This window comes from Scleropages formosus, chromosome 8 (assembly GCF_900964775.1).
Source record: "Scleropages formosus chromosome 8, fSclFor1.1, whole genome shotgun sequence".
NCBI classification, from domain to species: domain Eukaryota; kingdom Metazoa; phylum Chordata; class Actinopteri; order Osteoglossiformes; family Osteoglossidae; genus Scleropages; species Scleropages formosus.
The window spans coordinates 26,099,605-26,120,405 of record NC_041813.1 but is presented as its reverse complement, the minus strand read 5'-3'; the positions used below and the strand labels follow the sequence as shown (position 1 = coordinate 26,120,405).

General features: G+C 45.2%; 2 protein-coding genes across 4 annotated transcripts in view; both read right to left on the bottom strand.

The window, feature by feature from the left end:
• Positions 1-254: 254 nt before the first annotated feature.
• LOC108937320 (mitochondrial glycine transporter A-like) lies at positions 255-5,378 on the bottom strand. 2 transcript variants are annotated; one of them, XM_018757150.2, is made up of 7 exons: positions 4,765-5,378; positions 2,124-2,248; positions 1,784-1,868; positions 1,366-1,545; positions 1,110-1,278; positions 690-856; positions 255-408 (listed from the first exon to the last, which is right to left on the bottom strand). In XM_018757150.2, exons 1-7 carry the CDS (start codon positions 4,777-4,779, stop codon positions 286-288), a joined length of 864 nt encoding a protein of 287 aa, XP_018612666.1. In that variant the 5' UTR covers positions 4,780-5,378; the 3' UTR covers positions 255-285. The 2 variants fall into 2 exon arrangements, with proteins under 2 accessions (XP_018612666.1, XP_018612664.1); XM_018757148.2 differs by having other exon boundaries at positions 4,651-5,377.
• A 1,001-nt stretch (positions 5,379-6,379) lies between these two features.
• The window catches only part of myh9b (myosin, heavy chain 9b, non-muscle), a 29,078-nt gene continuing 14,656 nt past the window's right edge, over positions 6,380-20,801 (bottom strand). For both annotated transcript variants that reach the window (XM_018757152.2, XM_018757153.2), the window contains 30 exons: positions 20,780-20,801; positions 20,099-20,272; positions 19,774-19,947; positions 19,569-19,683; positions 17,969-18,159; positions 17,341-17,462; positions 17,172-17,241; positions 16,683-16,843; positions 16,261-16,369; positions 16,031-16,162; positions 15,529-15,735; positions 15,187-15,324; positions 14,820-14,943; positions 14,470-14,641; positions 13,927-14,139; positions 13,435-13,579; positions 13,130-13,336; positions 12,901-13,005; positions 12,549-12,701; positions 12,196-12,444; positions 11,749-11,961; positions 10,706-10,918; positions 10,076-10,237; positions 9,786-9,914; positions 9,599-9,687; positions 9,268-9,391; positions 8,802-9,010; positions 8,394-8,502; positions 7,968-8,140; positions 6,380-7,881 (listed from right to left, as the gene is read on the bottom strand). The exon at positions 20,780-20,801 is cut by the window's right edge and continues 250 nt beyond it. In XM_018757152.2, coding sequence (XP_018612668.2) covers positions 7,770-7,881; positions 7,968-8,140; positions 8,394-8,502; positions 8,802-9,010; positions 9,268-9,391; positions 9,599-9,687; positions 9,786-9,914; positions 10,076-10,237; positions 10,706-10,918; positions 11,749-11,961; positions 12,196-12,444; positions 12,549-12,701; positions 12,901-13,005; positions 13,130-13,336; positions 13,435-13,579; positions 13,927-14,139; positions 14,470-14,641; positions 14,820-14,943; positions 15,187-15,324; positions 15,529-15,735; positions 16,031-16,162; positions 16,261-16,369; positions 16,683-16,843; positions 17,172-17,241; positions 17,341-17,462; positions 17,969-18,159; positions 19,569-19,683; positions 19,774-19,947; positions 20,099-20,272; positions 20,780-20,801 — 4,516 coding nt within the window. In that variant the 3' untranslated portion in view covers positions 6,380-7,769. The remainder of the gene's footprint in view (positions 7,882-7,967; positions 8,141-8,393; positions 8,503-8,801; positions 9,011-9,267; positions 9,392-9,598; positions 9,688-9,785; positions 9,915-10,075; positions 10,238-10,705; positions 10,919-11,748; positions 11,962-12,195; positions 12,445-12,548; positions 12,702-12,900; positions 13,006-13,129; positions 13,337-13,434; positions 13,580-13,926; positions 14,140-14,469; positions 14,642-14,819; positions 14,944-15,186; positions 15,325-15,528; positions 15,736-16,030; positions 16,163-16,260; positions 16,370-16,682; positions 16,844-17,171; positions 17,242-17,340; positions 17,463-17,968; positions 18,160-19,568; positions 19,684-19,773; positions 19,948-20,098; positions 20,273-20,779) is intronic.

Sequence of the window (20,801 nt, the reverse complement as noted above, 5' to 3'; positions counted from 1 at the left end):
TTTCCTCCCACACTCCAAAGACATGCTGTTCAGGTTCCCCCATAGTTTGTGAGTAACAGAGAGAGTGTGCTCCACTGATGTGTGGATGAGTAATGTAGTGTATCTAGCAGTGTAAGTCACTGTGGTGAATAAGGTGTGCGGGCTGGTAACACTGCATAATATCCATTGTAAGTGAATAAATGTTTTTTAAAAAAAAAGGCAACAATGATTTTGGTGTTATGAATTCATCCCCCTTTCCTGCTGCATGTCTCTTAGCCACACATAAACACCTCTTCCTGCACTGAACTACGATTTGAGGCCCACCTGGGCCATTAGCTGTTCGTACACAGTCCACGCCATGGCAGCCATCATGGTCCGCCGAAGCGACCGAGGAACCACCCCGCGGAAAAAGCCAGTCAGCCCTTGCACCTGAAGTCGGGGTGGAGGAGAGAGAAAGCTCAAGTAAACCCAGTAATGTTCTTTACCATCCAATGCAACGACACTATGATCTGCTTATGTGCTAGACAGAAAAAAAAAAAAATCATGTAGAGACACAACGTTAAATACTTTAGAGTGCATTCAAATCTGTTCTGCAGTTTTCTTTCTGGGAACGGAACCCTCCTCGGCCTTTTACAGCCAGACGTACAATTCCTTAATCACATCATCTCTTGCAGTTTGTGCGGCAGTAACCGCGTTTCCGGTGGTCTTACCTTATACACGTACCACACAACATCCATGTGTCTCCTGAAGAGCTGAGGGCTGACCTGAACATGAGTCTTGATGACGTCGGCAGGCTGGGTGACCAGAGAGGCCATCGCGCCCGCCAAAACCCCGCAGCCGAAGTTCGCCAGCGGGGCGCAAGGAGATAAGCCGACCGCTGGAGTGGGCAAACGGCACAGTTACTCGGCGCAATCGTCTTAACGAGCTCGCTCTTCAGCCTGCTGAACGCACTTTCTATGAATGAGGGAGCCGCAATGAAAAGTTCAATTCCGTTTAAGGAAAGGAAATGCTTACGCTGCGAGAAGTGAACACTCGTACATTGCAACGTGCTTGAAGACCTATTAAAGTATCCCTGCCGTTACACGTTAATTTATTTGCGCGCGCGTGAGCTGCACGAGTGCGGTACTGACCCTGTGGCAAGGTGGCCTTGACCTGCGTGTAGAACATGACGTACATTCCGGAGAACGGCACGTCCCTGAGCAGAGTGGCAGTCAGTCCCGAATAGAGGGCTTGGGGTCCCTCTGTCCTGCACATGCTGCTCAGTGCCCCGAACACGCTCCCGTAGCTATACATGCCGCTCTGGAGAAACAAGGGCACAACATGACGCAACAGCGCACGTTCAAGAGTCACGCGAAGCACCTTTTCCGTACTTCTGGGACACCTCACCTCATAACGTGCCTTGACAACAGTGACGGGCAGCATGAAGACCCCGGCCACCGCTCTGGCCGCCGCACCCAGCAGCACGGCCTCGCCGGGACCGGGAGAACGTTCCAGAAAGAAGTGCTGCTTCAAGGCGTGGAAGGTACCGAAGTAGATGCCCACCCCAGGGACGCAGCGCACAAATGACTGCGGCGGAAGGTGAAACAAGACGCATGAGGTACGTCACGCTTGGAATGAACGAACGGCCTGGAGAAACGTATTCGGCATCGTGGAAACACAGTTCATTTATTCAATATCGCTCATCTGTTTAACCAGCTCTGGTAACGTAAGCCGTGCAATTTGCTTCGTAACTATATTTTTAAAAGTTCAAGTGCACGCATAGCAGGAAACGTTAACTCAGCGGCTTGGGTGCGAGAGGGCACACCGGAGAAACTCCTTTCCAGAGGCCCAGGATGCTCTCCGTTCGTACAACGCTGACCACCACGGCAACCATCCCGATCCTGGGTGACCTGAAAGAAGCGAGGTGGGACATTAACGCGGACATGAACACCTTAATGTTTTTTAAAAAAAGGAGAAGAAAGAAAGAGGTATAACGAAGCACCCACTGGGAGCGGCCACAGAATAGGCAAGTACGGCTCGATCCGCAAAGCAGGCAGGGCAACGGCAAGACCGAGTGAAAGGAAAAGCCCTCGGAAGGAGATCCGTGGCGTCTGCGAAGGCCTTTGCCGTTCCAGACGCCCAGCGGACGTCTCGGGTCCACTCACCCCCTGCGCACGTCGCGCCGTAGGGTCTGTAGGCGCGTCTTGATGAGATCCAGCGGCTGGAAGAGCAGGGTCGAGCAGGTGCCGCTGAGCGCGCCGCACACGAACGCTTTGACGGCCGGGTGCGCCTGCGGGGAAACGCCGCATGACGATACGTTCCTCGACACGCTTCAATCGTTGCGCGGCCCCGTCGCGCCAGAGCGGACATTCGTTTTCTGGGATTTTCATCAAGAAACTGCAGCTTTCATGCGTACGGGTCTGTCGCGCAGGAGGTCACGAAGCAGTTCGGCAGCCGCAGTGAGGTTCTCCCTCGGTTTCCTTGCGCTAGACTAAAACAAACGCATCCTCTGACTTCTGCGTATTCGTGGCTTCGGCTTTTTCGGCACAGGGGCGACGAGATCGGCGTAGAGGTTCTGGGGATTCTACAATCTACAACGGGGCTGTAAGGCTCAACACACGCGTTGCCTGGCACTTGTCCCAGGGTGTTCATTTCGGTCCATGGAGGAATATACAGTGCTGTGAAGAAGTATTTGCCCCCTCCCTGTTTTTTTTTTTTTGTTTTTTTTTTTGCATATTTGTCACAGTTAAATGATTGAGATCAAACTAATTTTAATATTACACAAAGATAACTTGAGTAAATACAAAATGCAGTTTTTAAATGATGATTTCATTTATTAAGGGAAAAAAGCTGTCCAAACCTACCTGGCCCCATGTGAAAAACTAATTGCCGCCCTGTTAAATTATGAATGAACTGTGATTAACCACATTTTTTGGAAAGCTGAGTTAAATTTCACTTGCCACACCCAGGCCTGATTACTGCCAGACCTGTTGAATCAAGAAATCACTTAAACAGAACCTGTCTGACAAAGTGAAACACGCTAAAAGATCTCAAAAAGCAACACATCACACTGCGATCTAAAGAAATTCAAGAACAGATGAGAAACAAAGTAATTGACATGTATCAGTCTGGAAAGGGTTACAAAGCCATTTCTAAGGCTTTGGGACTCCAGCGAGCCACGATGAGAGCCATTATCCACAAATGGAAAAAACTTGGAACGGTGGTGAACCTTCCCTGGAGTAGCCGGCCTACCAAAATTACTCCAAGAGCGCAACGACGACTCATCCAGGAGCTCATAAAAGAACACAGAACAACATCTAAAGAACTGCAGGCCTCACTTGCCTCAGTTAAGGTCAGTGTTCCAGTTTCAACAAAAAGAAAGACTGGGCAAAAATGGCATCCGTGGGAGAGTTCCAAGGCGAAAGCCACTGCTGACCAAAAAGAACACAAAGGCTTGTCTCACATTTGCCAAAAAACAATTTGATTATCCCCAAGACTTTTCGGCAAATATTCTGTGGACTGAGGAGACAAAAGTTGGACTTTTTGGAAGGTGTGCGTCCCGTTACATCTGGCGTAAAGCTAACACAGCATTTCATAAAAAGAATATTATACCAACAGTCAAACGTGGTGGTGGTAGTGTGATGGTCTGGGGCTGCTTTGCAGCTTCAGGACCTAGACGACTTGCCGTAATTGATGGAACCATGAATTCTGCGCTCTACCGGAAAATCCTGAAGGAGAATGTCCAGCCATCAGTTCATGACCTCAAGCTCAAGCGCACTTGGGTTATGCAGCAGGACAATGATCCGAAACACACCGGCAAGTCCACCTCTGAATGGCTCAAAAAAACAAAATTAAGGTTTTGGAGTGGCCTAGTCAAAGTCCGGACTTCAATCCAACTGAGATGCTGTGGCATGACCTTAAACGGGCCGTTCATGCTCAAAAACCCTCCAACGTGGCTGAATTAAAACAATTCTGCAAAGAAGAGTGGGCCAAAATTGCTCCACAGCGATGTGAAAGACTCGGTGCCAGTTATTGCAAGCGCTTGATTGCCAAGGGTGGCACAACCAATTATTAGGTTTGGGGGCAATTACTTTTTCCACATGGGGCCAGATAGGTTTGGACAGCTTTTTTTTCCCCTTAATAAATGAAATCATCATTTAACAACTGCATTTTGTATTTACTTGGGTTATATTTGTGTAATATTAAAATTGTTTGATCTCAATCATTTCACTGTGACAAATATACAAAAAAAATTAGGAAAGTGGCAAATACTTTTTTTTTCCACAGCATTGTGATTTGTAAATTGCTTTTGCTTCCGTCTCTTCACTTCTTTACACCCGTTTTGTCTTAACTGCGGAGGTATGTGACGGAAGAGGTAATACTAAAATACGGCGAAATTCAGTTCCGAGATTTTTTTTTTTTTTTTTTTTTTTTTTTTTTTTGTTTAGGGTACCTTAGGGCTTTTTTTAACATGCAATAGGCCCCCGAATATAAGACCTTGTTTATAGTGAGTAAATAATGAGAGGAAACAAATCAGTGCTGATATCAAGGACAAACTGTTAGGAAATTCAGCTAATGGATAAGAAGCAACTCAGACAAGTGTTTCCTCATAATCCGTGGCTATTAATCTTTCTCCTAAACCGATTTTTTTTTCTTTTAAAACCTTTCAGCAAAATTCCATCTTATACCCACCTGTACATTTATCATGATTGTACTTCTCTGGCTTGACAGCAGTAACAAAGCAGGAAAGGCGGATTCTTCCTTCCAATCAGAGACACAAAGGAAATGTGTCTATTTCTGCCTTACCAGGCAAAGCTCCATCTTCCTGCTCCAGAAGCTCCTGTAGGAGATCTGAACGATACTTGTCTTGAATGATCTTCTATCCTCTTGTCAGGGAAGGGGAGGGAGCGAGCGCACCGCGCGCGCGCACACACACACACAGAGCGATCTCCTGACTCACGCGCTTCTTTCTTTTTTGCGCCCAATTATTCCGATGCAGTTACTTATTAACGGATCAGCAGAGGACTCGGGCTAGCGGCGCCAGCACGCGCCTCTCGTTACAGCGTCGCGTCGCAGGGTCCGAATCGCGTCTCGGCGACGGACTGACCGGAGGCGGCTCTTGTCTGCTCGCGTCGACCTGTGTCCCGTAGGGAGATTTCCCAGCGCACACACGAGTGACTAGCGCGCGGGAGAAGTGCTCTGAAGTGACAAATGAAAAGTCTCCACCCTGTGCTAATTAACTTAAACTAAGCGGACTCCCCCCCCTGTTCCCAAGCAATGAATGATTTAGCCTTTAAATCATGTAACACTGACTAAACAGGGAGGCACCGGCAAGGACACTGACTGTAACTGTACCTCACATACCATATTCATACCACTTTAAGGTATCAGCGAAACAGTGAACTTTGTGGGAAAATATTTCAGGAACGAATTTAATTTTTAAAAAAAAAAAAAAAAAAAAAAAGGCTGAGAATGTTTGATTCAATACATTTTGTGCTGGTTACAAAAAACTCAGTACGCTGGATAACTGACCGCACTCAGCGCCGCTATCAAGCGAAATACTTTAAGCGCTAAGAACATTGTCAAGTAAGAATTACCTTCTTCCGATTGGTCAAATCCGTGGACTGCGATTGGCTGTAACGTGGGGGTTCGCTACGCAACTGCCACACATTTAAACAACGACCAATGAAATCACGGAAAACAGCAGCTCTCACGAAATTGTTACGTTATTGGAAATAAGTTCCAGGGAAGGTGTAATGAAACGTGTTCTTCACGTTTTGGGGTTTGTGCGTTTTCACTAACAGGAGGAGGAGACATGAGGGCAAAGGGCCAACAACCTTCACTGATCACTTCGGGCCCAGAAGACTGTCGTTTTCCAAGACGAAACAGCGCCATCTACAGGCAAGGCGGTGCCATAACGTAGCATCAAGTCATGAAGGGATGGTCTCCCAAAGCGAGTAAGTAAATGTCCTTCTAGAACGTGGTTTGCTCATTAGTCTCACTGAGAAGGAACTGTAGAACTCTAGATCTAACCTTGTTCGTTTTTTTTAAAAAAAATAAAAGGAAGTGCAACTGGGTGTACTGGGGTGGTTTCAAAAGGTACAGACGGAGCCTTTTTATATTAGGAAACATACTGGACAGTGAGGAAAATGTTTTGTGACATGACTGTTAAGTTTTTAAAATAGCCAAAAAATGAAACAGGAATTTGACAATGACAGCTGGCACTGGGATAGACTTGAGCAGGATAATTAAAACAAAACTTACTCTTCAAAGTAAAAAAAAAAATAAATCCACTTATGATAAATACTTTTCTAACCTCTGTGCAAGTTTTTCAAATTCTCAATTCTCACCTGCTTTTGACTGCCGAATAATTTAACCGACCATTTCCTAGGTCAAGCAAACACAAAGACCAATACAGTTAACAGTTGAGAAAGCCATCTTTATTGCAATATTTATTTCCGAGCTGCATATAAAGGAACAATACAAACTAGGGGTTTTTTTTTTTTTTTTTTTTAAATGCAAGATTACACATCAATTTGTCCCCCTTCCCAATAACAGTGTGAATGAAAGCTTAAACCGAGCACAGCTTGCCAACAATCCTTCCACTGCAAACCTCCATGAGCCACACTTAGTTGGACTGGCTTTTATTTATTTTAAACATCAAATAATTCTGGAAGTAAAACCCTGGACAGATGCATTGAGCAAGAACAGTGACCTGGATGAAGAGTGCTTCCACTGTAGGCTTGTACTGACTCAGCCAAAAATTACTTCCCTCTACCATCAAGCCCCATGTAAAACCCACCTGCTCCCAGCAAGCTGTGCTCAGGCAGTACAGTGTGTGCTGTAACAACTACCCAATTATCCCTGCCTCATGTATTTTTAAAAAGATAGTAATGAATTAGCTATAAAATTACACATCAGGAACTACCAACAGAATTTAACTGGTTTAAGGCTATAGTGTATGTTGGCATTTTTTTTTTTTTTTTTTTAACCATGTGCACAGGACAATCTTTGTATTCCTTTACTTTGACTGTAACTGTCCCTTCGTCGCACTGTTCTAATTCTGCAAATCAATGCAATGCATGGCTGCATAGCTTCATTAATCAAAGTCAAAGGAAACAGTTTGCTCAGTGCAAAGCTTCAGCACAGTCACACATGCACATGTAGTAAGCCTTATAAAATTTTTTGCACACCTGCATGTTTCTATAGATGTATGCACATGAAGTTTAAGCCCCAAGTATTATTGCATATATGGAGTAGCACAATGCTAACTGCGGCTAATTTAAATACAGTACAGCTCTGCACATAAACCCGCATTATAAAGAGGTACAGAGAAAACGTATTTTCATACTTAAACCATTACAAAACAGAATAAAAATACAAATCCTAGATTGCAATATTACTTTGGTCTCGTGCTTTTGCTTCCTCCTTTAACTTCATAATTCATTTAGAAAAATAGAGCCAGAAACAGGAATTACTGGAATGTTTCATTATAAAAATATTCATATTCAAAATATCAGAGGAAGGGGGAAATGAAATTTGGCCCATATTCATGTGTCTGTTTATCCTTGATTGTCTCAAGTGTGTCTCTCATACAAGGAAGATTGTCAGAGACCAAGGCAGGAAAGGATAATGTTCAGCTAATGAATGTATTGCGGTATGGTGTACAGTATTGTTCATGTGTGTGTGTTACAGTATGTTCTGCATAGTCGTTAGGAGTCAAATCTGCATCTATAGTAAGAGCATCTGTGTGGAACAAGTTGCTGCAGCATAAAGGAGGGTGGCACTGCATGACCTCTGCAATGGGTTGATCACTCAGGTTTGGGCTCTGAGGCTTCGCTCTTGACTTCACTCTCCTCGTCACTTTCAGCACCTCCGCGACTCACTATGCGCCTCATGCCAGCAAAAGGCAAATCGCCTCTCCTGTCAAACAGGAAAAACCACCAAGACCATATTAAATCAGCTCCAGCAGTTGCAGGTTTAAGTCCTGCAATAAGACCAGCACATACCTGAGCTTGCTCTTCAGGCTGCTGACTTCGCGGTTCATGGCATCCGCCGACTCTGTGGCATCCTCGAGCTCCCTTTGCAGCTTCCTGCGGTTGGCATTTGCCCGCTGAGCCTCTTCCTCCGCCTCCTCCAGTTGCCGTTTCAGTTGCTTCATCCGGATGTTCAGCTTCTCTGTCTACGGGGTTAAGCATGTGCCATCAACATTAACATCAGTACTGTACTGAGGAGTGTGAAAACAGAAATGCTTCTAATGTAAAAAGGCGTAACAAGCCAGACTGCCAGAAAAGCGCTCCTAACACTTCATTCTACTAGCCATGGCAGAAAGAATCAATTTAACAATGTTGCTGAGCCTTCAGAGTTATTGCTTTGCCGGTTTTCACTTTTATAGGCCAGCAGAGGGGGCTTCGAGGTAGTGCCAGGGGACTCACCTGGTCTTTGTACTGCTCCGAGTTCCGTCTCTCATCATCCACCTGGAGGATGACCTCCTTCAGCTTCTTCTCTGTGCGGCGAACCAGCTTGGAGGCCTGCTGCCTCTCCCTGGGGAGAACACCAGTCAGTATCTGGCACTTCACCCAAGTTCCCACAACTCCACCTCACGATTCCTGCACAGCTGATAAATGTCGACATAGGGGGCTCGAACCCCGCAACTTTAAGCAAAGAAACAAAATGTGTGCTTTTTTTGGACAGCAAGTCAGTCAGTCTGATGCTTAGCACCTGCAGTGTTTTAGCACAAACATCTAGGTCTTTACAGCATGTGACAGTAGATCATGCAATCTGCATACAACACACAGTAAAGCAAAGAGCATCCAAGCCCCTGAAAGTCAGGAGTCTCCTACCGGGTCTCGATGTCCACCTGCTCCTCCAGCTGAGCGATCTTGGCCTCCAGGGCAGCAAGAGAGGCCTTGTATTTGCTTTTTACTGCACCCTCCATCTCCTGCAGCTTGAGCTTCAGCTCCTTGTTCTGGCGCTCCATCTGAGAGCGAGCTCCTTCCAGGCGCTGGGAGGCGCTTCGCTCTGCTGTCAGCTCTACATTCATCTGGTCCACCTGAGGGACCATTGGAGGACAGGGTTGGTTTTTTTTTTTTTTTTTAAAAGCCATTTCTAATACAAATGAAACTCATTTGACTGTCCCACAACTGAAATGTTACCTTAATAAAGCATAATGAAGCCAGCAGCTTTAGAAACCAGCACACAGGAGTATGCCAGGGTTGAGTTTCATTGATGTTTGGCTTCCTAAGACTATTCACACTTTGCCTACTTGCATCCCACCAATCCTTCCAACTCCTAGTGCCCACTTCATACCTGCAGTAGGGCCTTCTTCAGGCGGTCATTTAGGAGCTCCATGTTGCTCTGCTCCTCCTCCAACTCCTCCTCCAGCTGAGCAATGCGAGCATCTAGCCTCCTCTTCTCTTCCGAGTTCAGGGAGCTGCACAAAGAGGAAGCGAATAGTATCCAAAGGCTGTTACTAGTCCTACACAAGAACCAATCAGCATGGCTCTCCATCTGAACTAAATCACTGAGCTACAGAGGGTATATCCTGCATGTGAGTTGGAACCAGCTGGCATGCCACTTGGCATGCCCTTATCAGCAGTAGTTACAACCACAAGTGTAACACGGTGAGTTTGTGCCCTACTTCTTTCCAGCCTGGTTGTTGATCTCATCCTGCAGCTCGTCTCTCTCCTGCTGAGCCTGTTTCTTCATCCTTTCGGCTGCAGCCAGCTCCTGTAGGATGGGGCAGAGAGGGTAACCAGAGGTGTTGAGGATGTGCCAGAGAAAGACGCCATTACATATGTAACACTTGTCCTTTTCACTTTACTGACCTCTTGGAGCTGAATCATGTCAGCCTCCATGCTCTTCAGCTTCTTCTCGTTCTCCTTGGACTGGGCAAGGATCTCTTCACGGGACAGACGGGTGTCATCCAGTTCGCGAAGAACATCCTTCATCTGGGCCTGAAGCAAAAAAAGGTTTTTCATTTTATATCAAGGGCAGCCGTTCTCTGAACATGTCCATCGCCCATTTTCATCTAATGTTAAGAGAAGACCAAACATTCCCAGTCCTCTACAGAAAATATATATCTTAAGGAAGGTGTGCGTCTGACTCAAAGGTTTACCTGCAGTTTCTTCAGCTGCTTGAGTGCATCTTCGCGGTTCTTGTTGGCTGTGTCAATAGCCGCTTCAAGTTCCTTCAGATCCAGCTCTAGCTTCTTGCGGGCTGCCACAGCAACTGTGCGCTGCTTCCGTTCATCCTCCAGTTCCATCTCCATCTCCCGCACCTAGGTTCAAGGACATGGAGAGTGCACAGATGAAACGGCCAGCCTAGCACTTAGGGAGGTAACAACAGGAAATTCATAAGCTCAAAGAGTCAAGTGTTGACACCATACAAATCAGTAACCTTTCTGTTAAAGAAAAATCTCACTTAACAATGTTGTAAGTTAAATTCACAGTCCTGGATCTTGGCATATGTAGACAGGGTCTAACAAGTAACAGCTGCCAAATTCCACTTGAAAGATTCAGGTTTGAATCCCACCTCTTGCTGTAGGGCTCTCTATCAAAGTATTTATATTGAACTACTCCAGTAAAAGTTACCTAGCTGTATAAAATGAGTAAATAATTAAATAGGTTACATTAAATGTATTTGTAGAAAAGCAGCAAAATAAATATCAGATTCTTTGCCTCCATTAGAGAGACCATACATCAACATGAGCCATGAAGCATGGAGTTCGCTTCTGAAAGTGTCACACCTGCTTGACCAGCTGCCTCTTCTTCTCCTCGCCCATCTCATCGCGACCCTGCAGGTCACGTTCAAACTGGGCCTTCATGGCCTGCATGTTGACCTCCAGCCTCAGCTTGGCATCTTCTGTGGCCTGCAACTCATCCTCCAGCTCCTCCAGCTGGGTCTTCATCTCTTCCAGCTGCTGCTCCATGGCTCTCTTTGACTTCTCCAGCTCATGCACCTGTGATGGGAACAGGGTGTAGGGGGAAATAAAAAGAAAATGGCCTTAATATGCTTTGAGAGGCATCCGTTTACCCCCCCCACCCCCCCCACACACACACCACACACAGAAACTATACACAAATACAGAAAAACTGTTTCTGGGTCACACAATATGCGACTTGAGTGAAAAATACTTGAGGTCAATAGCAGTAATCCCGAGCTATGGAAACATTACATTACTGTTCCAATTAACACTGTAGCTACCTTGTGGTGGTGCGAGACACAAAATGATCACGTAAAAAATATCAGTTCATATAGCACTTAAGTACACAGCAGCAATCGACAGCACTGCTCTCTCAGCACATGGACAGGCCAAGAGTTCTATACCCGCTTAGTGTACAGTTTGCCTGCTCTTCATGTTCACACCGGTTTCCCTCCCAAAGACATGCTTTTGGTACTGTTACTGTGGCAGCCTGAGTGAATTTCTCCACAGAGATTAATAAAATGTGACCATTATCAACATTTATGCACCATAGAATTCGATATTTACATCAATTCTATATGCCGCTCCTAATGTGCTGTATGTCATTTTAAGCTGTCATCATACATGCATACTGTACTATGTCTGCATCTGTACCTGTTGGTGAAATGCACTTTTATCTCTGAATTGTACATCACTTTGGAGAACAGTTTGCTAAATTAATTTGTTCAGCATTTATACTGTGTATATTAATTCTGTGTAAATTAAGTATAATTTGTGTTCCACAGGAAACTGAGCCCTTATGTGCCTTGAAAACTAATTAAAATTTGTATAGTCTACCAAAGTCTCTAGAGGAAGGAAACACTTACACTTTTGCCAACATCATCCTTGGAAGAGACCAAGTCCTCCATCTCTGCACGGAGCAGCTTGTTGGCCCGGTCCAGCTCATCCTTCTGGTCCATGAGTGTTTCTAGGTCACGGGTCAGTGCCAAGGCCCTCGTCTCCTTCTCCCTGGCCTCAGCCTCTGCCCGGTCACGTTCCTCTGCATAGCGGCTTGAGATTGACTTCTCCTCAGCCAGCATCTGCGAAGGCAGGAAAGCTAGTCTAAGCTTAACATATGGTTTCCGTCAATACCCGTGAACATTTTTTTAAAAATACTGTACAGAAATGTTACAGTACATTAGACATGCAATACAGAAGGGATTGTGAAATCTGAGGTTGTCAAAATTACTTGCCTGTGACAGAACTTACTGGGCGTCTTTTTCAACTTATCACCGATTCGGTTGCCCAACAGCAACCAATTGCTGAACATTTACCTGATCAAACTTCTTCTGCTTCTTCTCCAGGTTGGAGACAATCTGCCTCAGGTGGTCCTGATCCACCAGAAGGTCATCAAGCTCCTGCTGTAGACGGTTCTTGGTCTTCTCCAATTTGTCAAAGGCAGAGCACTTCTCAGTCAGCCTTTGACTAACGCCTTCCAAATCACGTTGCACCCGCTTGCGTCCTTCCTCTGCGTTCTCCAGAGCGCCTGTCTCCTGCTCATTCTTCTTCCTCATCTCAGCTAGCTGCAGCACAAAACAGGAAGGCCCATCATGAAATCAGAAAAAGGATGGCGATATAAAAAGGGGCGGCAGAGATTAGCGGAGGTGAGTACAGGAGTAGGGCATACCTGAGCCTGCAGAGAGACAACCTGCTTCTCAGCATTCCTCTTGCCCTCTTCCTCCTCCTCCAGTTGCTCTCGCAGACTGTTCTGCTCATCCTCCAACTGTCGGAGACGGGTAGACAGGGACAGCTTCTGCCTCGTTTCCTCCTGGAGCACCTCCTGCAAGGAGACAAGGAGGAACAGAGATGGTTGAAAGGCTGTTCTAGAAAGTATTGACAGTGGAATGCTTTTCTAATGCCTACAGGTATAGGTTCTCTCAGACTGCATATTCAATTTTTCTTATTGATAAGAAACTGGTTGTGTCCATGACAATACAGAACAATTATAATGTCCAGTTTGGAAGCAGCGAGCCATTTACCTGTACATCCTGCAGTTGCGACTCCACGTTGGAACAGTCCTTGATAGCCTTGATTGACTTGCTTTCCACATCATTAAGTAAGGCATTGGAGTTCTCCAGCTCAGTCTAAGAGGAGGAACAGGCCTTAGAATTACATTCATTCCAAAAGCAACTTGTCTGCAACATGACCAAAACGTCAGTGCAACACTGCTCACCATTCTATAGGTGGTACCACGTTAATGGTGCGTACCTGCATCTTGGTGACCCGTTCGGACAGCTCTACACGTTGCCTCTCGCTCTCAGCACACTTGACTTGCAACTCCTGCAGCTGAGTCTCTGCCTTCTTTCTGCGGTGTTCCAAATCTCCCTTGCTCTGCATAAGCCCCTGCAGCTCAATGGCCAGTTCATTGCGCTCGCTCTCCAGGGCCTGTTTGGCCTTGTCTGCTGATACCTTGTTCTGTCAGGGTAGCATAACAAAGCCAAAATCAGTCAGAACAGGCTCCCAGCGGAAATGTGCATGATAGTGACATCAAAATTTAAAAAACGGACAGCTACCCTCTTGGCCTGCTCCAGCTGCTCATTAAGCTCATCGAAGGCCTGGCCGTGCTTCTGCCGTATTTCCGCCAACTGTTGCTCGTGGACTTTGGCATCTTCCTCAAGAGCCTTCTTTAGCTGCGTGACCTCCATCTCACGCTTTGCCCTGCAACAGGTGTTTGAACACAAGGTGAATGGCACATAACTGATTTTGCCAAATTATTCAGAGAGAGACCCAACTGACGTCCCACACAGACACATATATATGTTAGTGTATTAAGGAATCGTTCATTTCATGGAAGAGGGATATAGTCCTTCATACAGGAGAGCATTCCAAACACTAAGCTCTGCTGAATACATCATTCTACATTCAGAGGTTAAGTACTAAACTGGTATGCATTTCTGTGAGCTGCTGTAGAACAATTCCTATATAGCACAATGTTACACCACTGCAGAGGCTGCCTGCAGGTATGCCCTCTAGCACTGCATCCACAGTATGAAGCAACCAAGTACCTGAGCTCTTGCTGTGCTGCAGTAGTGTCCAGTGTGTCCTCCAGCTCTGTCTTCAGAGCCTCAAGCTCCTCCCCTAGGTCTCGCCGGTGCTTCTCAGCCTTGGCACGTGCCTGACGCTCCAACTCCAGGTCCTCCTGTAGTTCCGACAGCTGTGCCTCCAGCTCCCGGATCTTTTTCTGTGCAAGGTTTTTCTGGGCTGCCTCCTCTTCAATTCTGTGGATGGGTAAAAGAGGGGGGGTAACAATACATTTACTCATTTAGCAGATGCTTTTCTCCAAAGCGACGTACATCTCACAGAAAGACAATTAACCGACACCTCACAACTAAAGTGCTTTGACAAGTTTAAAAAAGTTGTCTCTACCTTCTGTATTTGTACTTATGAATCTATTGGTCATACATGCATTAAAAAAAGTACTGTTTTTTTTTCTTTAAAGTCTTTTTACACTGTAGTTTAAAAGCATACAGCAACATAGCAGAGCACAAAAGAGCTTTTTATAATAATAAAAAAAAAAAGCAGTAACCATCCAACAAAGATCAGCTCACCTTGCTAAGGCTGCCTGGAGCTCTTCCTCTTTCTTTGCCAGCTGGGCACGAAGCTCAGCAATCTGTGCCTGTAGCTCAGCGATCTGGTCATGCAGCTCAGTGGAATCTCCTTCCAATTTGCGCCTGTTCTTCTCCAGCTCCTGTCGCAGCTTCTCCTCCTTACGGAGACGGTCTGTGGGCAGAAAAGAGGGAGATCAGAAGGGGGGCCAAAAAAGGAAAACTAGGAGTGGCAGATTCCAATTATTAAAAATGGCACGCACAAGACGACATAGGCATGTCATTTTGTAACAAGGCACTGTTTGTACATATTGAACACCAGAGAGACAAAGCCACAGTCAGTCAACACTTACCCTCCAGGTCAGTGATCATTGCTTCATGTTTGTTCTTCAGTTTCTGCAGACTCTTGGACTTTTCTTCTTCCTCTGCCAGGTTTGTGGTGAATTCAGCAATTCTTTCCTCAAAAAGCTTCTTCTCCTGTTTGCAAAAATCATCAAAACAGCATCCAATGAACAGACACCCCAAAAATTCTTACCAATTAATGACAACCAAGACCTAATGTCTTCCACGTTGAATTAAAGCTCAGATCATATATGGGAGGTTCAGGAAAACATACAATTGCTTAAACGACTTCACATAAAATCATCAATAAGAGGCCTACAACATTAGTTGTGCAGGACGGAAACCAATAAAAACACACACCAGCACAGGTTAACAAACCTTGGAAAGTTTGCTGTTCTGGTCATCCAGCACCATAACATCATCCTCAATCTTCTTGACCTTAGCCTCCAAGGTGACCTTTTCCAGTTGGAGCTTCTGTCTGGCAGCCTCCTCTTCATCCAGCTGTTGCTCCAGATCCTTCAAAGACAAAAAAAAAAAAAAAAAAAAAAAAGTCACAGCTGCCTGTCAGTTAAAAAAAGCCTGATGTACTGATCGACAGACAACTCAAATGTCACACAGTGCAACAACAAAGTGACCACTGTTCCATTGTGTTTAGTCCCATGTGTACATTTGGGAGAAGCCAAACCAATAATCCTTTGGCCCTCCACTTTTCCTCCTCACCGCAATGTTCTGCTGCATCTTCTTCCTCTCACTTGCAAGCTGTGAAGCCCGTTCCTCCTCCTCTTCCACCCGTGCCTCCAGGTCATGCAGAATCTCCTCCAGCTCCTGTTTCTTGGCAGCCAAGCGAGCACGCATCTCCTCAGCCTCGGCACACAGCTCTGTCTCTGCCTGCAGCTGTTCCTGCAAGGCCATCTTCTCTGTATTCAGCTGTAAGCAGAGATCATCATCCAGTAAGCATTTACTTGTTCCACAATGTTACCAGTTCATACAAAATATTTAATCAGTTACTATATAATGAAACTTCTGTTTAAAGGATCTCAGTCCCTGGTACTGGAGGGACTCTCAAAACCAGTTACTTCCCCCAAATCAAATAGTGTTCTGGCCCAGAACTGAAGCAGAAGGTTCTGAAGGCTACAGTCACCACACTCCAGACTAAGTGCATGTGGTCTCTGTGCTGACATCCTTCAGTGCTGATCTGAGCAGTGATGACTCTGCTCCACACCTGCTGATATTTGGTGTCCATCTCCTTCAGCTGAATCTCTGTGTGTTGCTGTTTCTCCTTCATCTTGGATAGCTCCTCATCCTTGGCCTGCATCTCCTCTTCCTGTCTGCTCACTTGCAGCAGGGGCTTCACCTGAGTGATCAGGGTAACTCAGTCATTCACGCTGTATGGAATTCCAAGCAAAGGGCAACAAGCTTGCTGCATTCCTTACCTGGGGAATGTCAGCCTACCTTAGTAAACAGCCTCCACCACTGCCAGTTCCTGAGCTTCAGGTAGGCAGCACAGTTCCTCTGGATCACCTTCATGGCAGTGAGCTGCTGTTGCCTCTTGGCAAAAGCCCTAACAAAGAAAGGAGCAGCAGGAATCAACAAGATTGAACTGAAAAAACTAGAAAGAGTCCAACAGATTGTAACATGCAGTATAACACTTATTGAATTACATTCAACATAATCAAAAAGCCAACCCCTAGCCAGAAAGGTTAAATTAAAAATAAAAAACACTACTAGATATTTTGAAAATGAAATAGGCTTCACGCTGTCACATTAGTGTTATTCTTCACACTTAAGTTTTACCCATTCCATGATGCAGGAGAAAGTCTGCAACTGTTCTCTCAGCTAAAAATGTGCCCACTACACGGTGTAACAGTACATACTTTCGGGCTAAATAGCCACGGCACCAGGCCTGGAAGCTGATGATGACATCGGTGATCTTCATATCCCGCTCCTCCTCAAGGTGAGCCAGCACACCAGCTCGGAAAAATACCTTACTCTGTCCAATCCGGTACAGGTTGGGGTCTAGCTCCAAGGCTTTGATCTGATTGGGACAGTATATCATATCATTTCCTCCTACACAAAGATTCACTTAGTACATATAAGCTTGAAAAAGAATGTTGTGTTTGGTCCTCCAATCTTTTTTTAACTCAAAGGTCTGTGGTTAAGGGACTATAGTCCTGAATGCCCCAGGATGTTTCTGGTCATGTACAACTAAATATAGTTCAACTGACATATCAGTAAATATGAAACTGAAGTAAAGCACACACTTAAAAGCTATCCTTTTGAAGAGGCTAGTAATGACATGACCCTCAACTTATCACTCCGCTTTGTTAGCTTTGCCAACATATGTCCAAGCGGAAGCTCCTTACCATGAGCACGCAGGCCTGTTTGCCATCCATGAAGCCCTTAGGAATGGCATTAGGAGTGAGGATCTCATATCTGTGTGTGTCAAAGAAAGAACAAACAGTAAGTTTGTTTAAACTGCATGGACTCACAATAGATGCCGCAAGCAATAATGTGTGGACTTTCATCATTTACCTCTGCCTGAACTCCTGGAAGACGATACGGTTGGGAAAGCCCTGCCTGCAGATGCGGATTCCCTCCAGAACACCGTTACACCTCAGCTGATCCAGAACCAGGTGAGGGTCCAACTTACCTGCCTATGGACAATGACACAGAGTTGCATTACATCCTGCAGTTCAACAGGGGTAATCTCCAGTAATTTCATCCATAAGTTATTTTCAGGAAAATCTGTACAGCATTACCATCAGTTGTACTTAAGGATGGGAGGAGAAGAAAGGAGGAAAAAAAAAAAAAATAAAAAAAAAAAAAACAGTAGAATGCAACATTAGCAAAGAAAACAGTGTCTGAATCAAGAATCCACATTCTGGATTACCCTCTTTACCCAGTTTTTTTTTTTCCTTACAGTTGACCTTGCAAGTCAAAGATATTACAAGAATTGCTACACTCACTGGATGCAAATGTAGTTCAAAGGCAAACATGAATACAGCAAGAGGAATGGTCACACAGGCTTTACAATAAGTAGAAAACATCTGCCAAATTTAAACAAGTGTATACTATTACTTTCTCACATTCCTGAGGAGGTTGTCCAGCACAATGATTTATTTCCCCTTTTCTGCATTTTTAAGGCTGAAAATTAGTTCACCTTCTTCTCGTGGTTGGGGATGATGCAGCGAACAAAGTTGGGGTTGGTGTTCCTCAGCGTGGCCATCAGCTTGGACAGCTGCTCCTTATACAACTGGCCCACCGTGCGGAACATGCCCTTGCGCGTTTTGAAGGCCCCAGGGATCGACTCAGACATGCCGGCCACCTTGTCCAAGCCCACGATGCGGTCCACTAGAGGTTGCAGCAAGGAAAAGCATTAACTGTTGTACCCGTTATGCATGGAGAGACGGGATGAAAAGGGTGAACAAAAAAAAAAAATGTTCCAAAGAGGTGACCAAAGTCAAACCAACACACTCGGTGACTGGCAGAGCAACAGATGGGAGGGAGATGCGGGCAAAGCATGCGTTTCAAAAGGAAACTGAGCCAACTCAATGCAGTGGGGAGGGAGAGAGGTGACACCCACTGAGTGTGCACAGATCTTGTGGCATGTTAAACTGTGTGACTAAATATACTACCACACCACATGCAAAATACACCAACATTCAAAATGTACTGTCCTAGTGTCTCCAACAAAATTGTATTCTAGGCTACTTGTGCTAAAAGACATGCCCCACACACACTTACGCTAGCCTGCTTGAGGTATAAATCAATTTTAAGTAGCTCAAAACCTTGCACATACTGGCATTCAACAGTTCACTAATCCCGCTTTTAAACAACTAAAAGGTGACAAACTTCGTACATATTTTTATGACTGCACAAAAAAACGCTAAAAAAACACCTAGAAAACTAAGACTTTCTGAAACCAACTGTACACCCTGGTTAATGCATTTTAGTTTGCGGAGATGCCCATGAGTGTTTACACTACTGCAAACGCATGTGGGTGTAGGTGTGGCAATCAAAATAATCACACCCATGCAATATATACCCGTTGCTGCAGTACCAACGATCAACACCAGGGGGCCCAAAAAACACTATTACACAGAAAGGGACAAAGCAAGAAGTGTAAGCAGGTCGCAGCTCTGGAGAAGCTGAGGAAAAAAACACTTCAAATGGTCAACACTGATTTTATATGTCCTGAAAAAAAAGGAAAGGATCCACAAGGCAAAGTATCAGGTTATCTGCTTTGAGTAGTTGACGGGGACTGAACATGCGAATAGACAAAACAGGAATGTTTAAGAGGTGGGCAAGTGGCAAGAGAGAAGAAACCAATCACCTGAGTCCAGGTGGAGTATGGGAAAACGCTGATAAAAATAGGCTCTCTGACAACTTAGTACTTCTGAGTGTGTGAGATGGATAAAGCAGGAGCAGGTCAAGGGAAGGGCAGAAAAAGATGGAACCAAAAAGGTCAAAAGGTATGAACAACATGGATTAGAAAGGGAGATGAAGGATAACAAAAAACAAAAAACGATGACGACCATGAGTGAGCTCCCAAAATATCCAGGCAGATTTAAACGTGTATAGAGCTGTGAGAAGACCACACTAAAATGTCAAAAGAGCTAAAATGAGAACTCTGTGTACAACTGTAGATGCCTTGGAGACCAACTGATCAGACATTTTGACATCAATAGTTGTAGAGCTAGAGCACTTTCACAGGCATCTAAATACAGCTTGTGTGTCCCAACCTCCCCTTTCCTCCTTACCATCTTTCCATAATTCAGATACAAATTTGTCTGAGGACTGGTTGAGCAGTGTTGCCACATTGTCATTTAAAGGGTCCATGTTCTTCATCAGCCACTCATCTGCTTTGTAGTCCACCTGATGTGGGAGATTGAAACTATAACCTACTGTTCAGGCACAAAGATCACATCAAGTCAGATTTTGCTTAAGTGTGAACTGCACTCCTACCTTCCCAGCATAGTGAATGATACAGAAGTCAGCCTCATCCTTGAGTTTCTTGGGCTTGTGGAATTTGGGGTGGGTGCCCAACTCCTGGACCACCTTCTCCACAAAGCTCTTGTCTGTGGCCTTGGGAAACCAACACTCCTCATCCAGGAGGGCCAGGATGCCTGGCGGACTAGCCTTGGAGGGGCAGAGGGCAAGGCAATGAGAACACAACAGGTTAAAGAGGGGAAACTAGAAAGGTGGGGGAGCACAAAGTCAAGTAGATGAGGCAGATCAGGATCTAAGCAGTGCATTTCTTCCTCTGGGTAGTTCCGCGCTGGAAACTTACAGGCTTCTCAATGAGGTCGATGCAGGGCTGCAGGTCCAGGCCGAAGTCAATGAAGCTCCATTCGATGCCCTCTCGTTGGTACTCCTCCTGCTCCAGGATGAACATTGTGTGGTTGAAGAGCTGCTGTAGCTTCTCGTTGGTGTAGTTGATGCACAGCTGCTCAAAGGAGTTCAGCTACAGGATACAAAAGAGAGGCAGATCAGCACACAAGCAATATACTGGATCAGATAACCCTGCACACATTTTACTACATGGGGGGGAGTCAGAACTATACAAATGTACCAATGACCATCTGGTGTTCACTATAAGAGTAAAATCCCACATTGTTCCTTTTATTCATCTTAACACCTGATTCAAGATACATTTAGGGAGTAACTTGATCATTACATTTATTCATCAAAGCAGCTTACAATGTTAAGCTACCTACAATTTTTTTTTTTTTTTAACAAATATATACAGCTGGGTAATCCCCCCCCAAATCTCAAGCAATATAAAACAAGTACCTTGCTCAAGGGTACTGCAGAAGTAGGTGTGGTTCAAACCCACAACCTTCAGATCAGAAAGCAAGTGCTCTACACTTTCAACTACCCTACCCTGGATGCACCAATTCTGTTAGCCAATTATTTGCAAGCTTATAAACAGCAAGCGGGGAACACTACCCGACACCCTACCCTACGATACCTCAAAAATCTCAAAGCCGGCG

Coding starts and splice junctions, on each gene's coding strand:
- LOC108937320 (XM_018757150.2), bottom strand. Junction 857..1,109: donor CAAGGCCACCTTGCCACAGG/GTCAGTACCGCA, acceptor TGCCCACTCCAG/CGGTCGGCTTATCTCCTTGC. Junction 409..689: donor TTGTGTGGTACGTGTATAAG/GTAAGACCACCG, acceptor CCCCGACTTCAG/GTGCAAGGGCTGACTGGCTT.